The following is a 3,171-nucleotide window of genomic DNA, read 5'->3' as shown; positions in this document are numbered from 1 at the left end:
TTCTACTCTGTATTGCTTCTGTTAATGGTGTTGCCTTATATGCCTTGCTTTGAGAGTTAAATCTCAGGATTGATCTTCTTAGGCCCTCTGACCCCCAAATGTGGAAAAGAAGCACATGGTTTCTCATCTGTCTATTCAACCAGTTCTCCTTCCCATGTGAAAAAGAACAGTATTAGGAAAATTAGCAGAAATTACTGTGACACTTTAGAATAGAAGTTATTTTAGGATATAGATGTACATATTTGTTTTTATTTTACTAGGTTATTTGATGATAGTTAACACTACTATGAGTAGCACAAACTTGGCTTGTTAATTTTGCCTTGCATTTGCCAGTTTCCAGCTAATAAGAACTACTGATTGTGTGGTATTTCTGATTTTTATTTTTCTTCCTTCAAATTAGCAGGAAACTCCCAAGATGGAAACGTTGTCTTTCCCCAGATATAATGTAGCTGAGATCGTGGTTCATATCCGCAACAAGATCTTAACAGGAGGTGATGGTAAAAACCTCTCCAAGAGTGATCTTTATCCAAATCCAAAGGTAAAATGTGGTTATGTGTGCATGTGAATAATGGAATTTGAGAATAAAGTAAGTTACTAGGTCTATAGTGCGGCAAGAAAGGCATAAACTCTCCTATTTGATGTGGGCCGTCATTTTCATCCAGAGAAAATCTCTCACCTCAGGTAATTTTAAAATAACAGTAAGTTTATATGTGGGGCAACATCATATTCCCGTTAGGATTCAATTCTGTAATATGGTCGTTTTCTTATAAAAAATAACTTTTAAACCATATTAAAGTATATTAAATTTTTTATTATTATTGCAATGGTGGTCTGAGAGTATCCTTTATTGGTAGGGCTTGAAAGAACTTATTCCAAGTGGTTTCCAACCACAAAAAATGCTTAGAAACTATTCTCTTCGGAAGCTTACAGATTAATTTTATTGCATTATGCCCCAGGGGGAATTGAGTTGTTTTGACAGGCATTGTTCTTTATATCTTTAGTTATTAAATACAAAAATGAACTATTTATGTGTCACAGAAAATCCCAGAGTTCCTTCCAGTTTCCCTTCTTGATCTTGAAGTGATAACATAGTGAAATCTGGTTTAATGATGTAGAACTCAAACTTTTTGATCTCAGTATTTCTTTAATTCTTTAAAATGGAAGGAATAATCTCAGAATAAACGGTAGGCCATTAAATTGAATAAATTTAGTTTTATGAAAAGATTACCGCATTTTCCCTATGTTTCTCATTTTACTGCTTATCCAATAAACTTGTATGTGGATCAGAACAGGTTCACAAGCCAACATTTAGGAACTGCTCATTTAGAAAATAAGATTTTTAAAATGCCCTATTACCCTATTAAATTTATACCTCCTAGATCAAGTGTTCCCTTAAACTTTAAGTGTAAGGAAACCTTAAGATCTACAGCAATAAACAAGGTTTCTCATGGTCTTTTTTTAAAAAGTACATCCTTAATGTGCCATTACTTCTGCCTCATGCCCGACAGCCTGTTCTAAGAGGCTAACCCTTCTTCCTCCTCTCCCTAGGGTGGATGGGTTGCTTGGATTGGATTTGGATATACTTGCTCTCATTCTTAAACAACTTATCTCATTGACCACTTATTATATACCAGCAAACTAAGTGTCATGTGTTTTAAAATTTGGAAAAACTAAGGACTATTTCAAGGAAAATAGAGTAACTTTGTGGCCTTTTTCTTCTTTGCTTTCGTTGACTAATATTGTATGGTAACGATGATAGTGATACAGCTTTAGAATCATGCATCTGAGTATTAAAAGTTGTTTTTCTGTTGTAGCCTGAAGTCTTGTACATGATCTACATGAGAGCCTTACAGATAGTATATGGAATTCGACTGGAACATTTTTACATGGTGAGCTTAAGATGAGGCAAAATATGATTTTTTGCTACCTTTCTCCTGCTCTCAGTACATACTGGCTTTTAAGACAGGAAGTTCTTGACTTTATTTTTAACAAATTCAAAGACTTTTACAAAATTAATGTTGCTTGCAAAGGAATCTTAGGCACAGTTATCATTTATATTGATAGCTTTAGTAAGACAAAAACCATAGTGAAAGACTTAAAGGACACTTGCACATTATCGATGCTGTGCAATTGTTCACAGATTTATAGGGTTGTCTTCAGAGACTATAATAAACAACAGCAAAGTTTTTATATTGTTTTCTTCTCAGGAAGGACTGCCAAATTAATGCAGAAGTTAAGTAGTAAGATTGGAACAATTGAAATGAGGCAACTGCGCTTATAGCAAATTAGGTGTTTCTAGTAGGAAAGGTCATTTTTCTTAATCTTTTTTTGTTGTTGTGAAATCACAAGGGCATCATCTGAAGATGCACTAAAAATGGAATGTCTTTGGAATCTCACCAATGTGATTGCATATTTCAAATTTGTTTAAAAGTCAAAGGCTTTGCCACTTATTTGCTACCAAACTTTGCTAGTTTCAAAGAAGCTAAACTTAGTTTCTTTGTCTATAAAATAAGGATAGCACTATGTAATAGGGTTGTTGTAAAAATTAGAAGAGAATACATGTAAAATGCCTAGCATAGTACTTGATATTTAGTAAATGCTAACCATTACTCCTTCATTTTTTTATTGATTTAAAAATCTTTAAGTACCCACCGAACCTAGCATTATTAATTTTAATGACAACTCTAGCTTTGTACTATGATCTTTATTATTTAAGCATTTTAATTTAATTCTGTTAATATATTTTGATCTTAATATGTAATTAAGGTTTCTTATGGTTGAAGATTTTTCTCATGTTGTTTAATCAATATGTAATTTAGACTTTGTGATTTATTATATTTAGATGCCAGTGAACTCTGAAGTCATGTATCCACATTTAATGGAAGGCTTCTTACCATTCAGCAATTTATTTACTCATCTGTGAGTACAGAATGGTTTTATTGTCTTAGTCTACATTCATATTTACATTACATTAAGCTTTCTTAATGACAGGATTTTCTTTGGGAAAGAATTTCTGCCATCTTTCTCTTTATTCCATCCGTAAACATTCAAAATTGTAGACTTCCCCCAAACAGAACTGCCTCCACGTATGGCACTTTTTCAGAATGCTTTCAATGGAATTTCTAAGATGTTATAAATCTAAAACTCTTTGCCATCTTTGTGAAGGCTTTT

The 3,171-nt window shown here is 32.9% G+C and overlaps 1 protein-coding gene across 1 annotated transcript in view; it reads left to right on the top strand.

Moving 5' to 3' along the window:
* The first annotated feature begins 415 nt into the window (after positions 1-415).
* The window catches only part of NUF2 (NUF2, NDC80 kinetochore complex component), a 37,424-nt gene continuing 34,668 nt past the window's right edge, over positions 416-3,171 (top strand). The window contains exons 1-4 of the mRNA XM_012639507.1: positions 416-538; positions 1,815-1,889; positions 2,843-2,919; positions 3,009-3,039. Of these exons, the coding sequence (XP_012494961.1) occupies positions 416-538; positions 1,815-1,889; positions 2,843-2,919; positions 3,009-3,039 (306 nt within the window). The remainder of the gene's footprint in view (positions 539-1,814; positions 1,890-2,842; positions 2,920-3,008; positions 3,040-3,171) is intronic.

The sequence above is a fragment of the Propithecus coquereli genome, unplaced genomic scaffold (genome assembly GCF_000956105.1).
Source record: "Propithecus coquereli isolate 6110/MARCELLA unplaced genomic scaffold, Pcoq_1.0 Scaffold140, whole genome shotgun sequence".
Lineage (NCBI taxonomy): Eukaryota > Metazoa > Chordata > Mammalia > Primates > Indriidae > Propithecus > Propithecus coquereli.
This window is presented reverse-complemented; position numbering and strand designations above follow the sequence as displayed.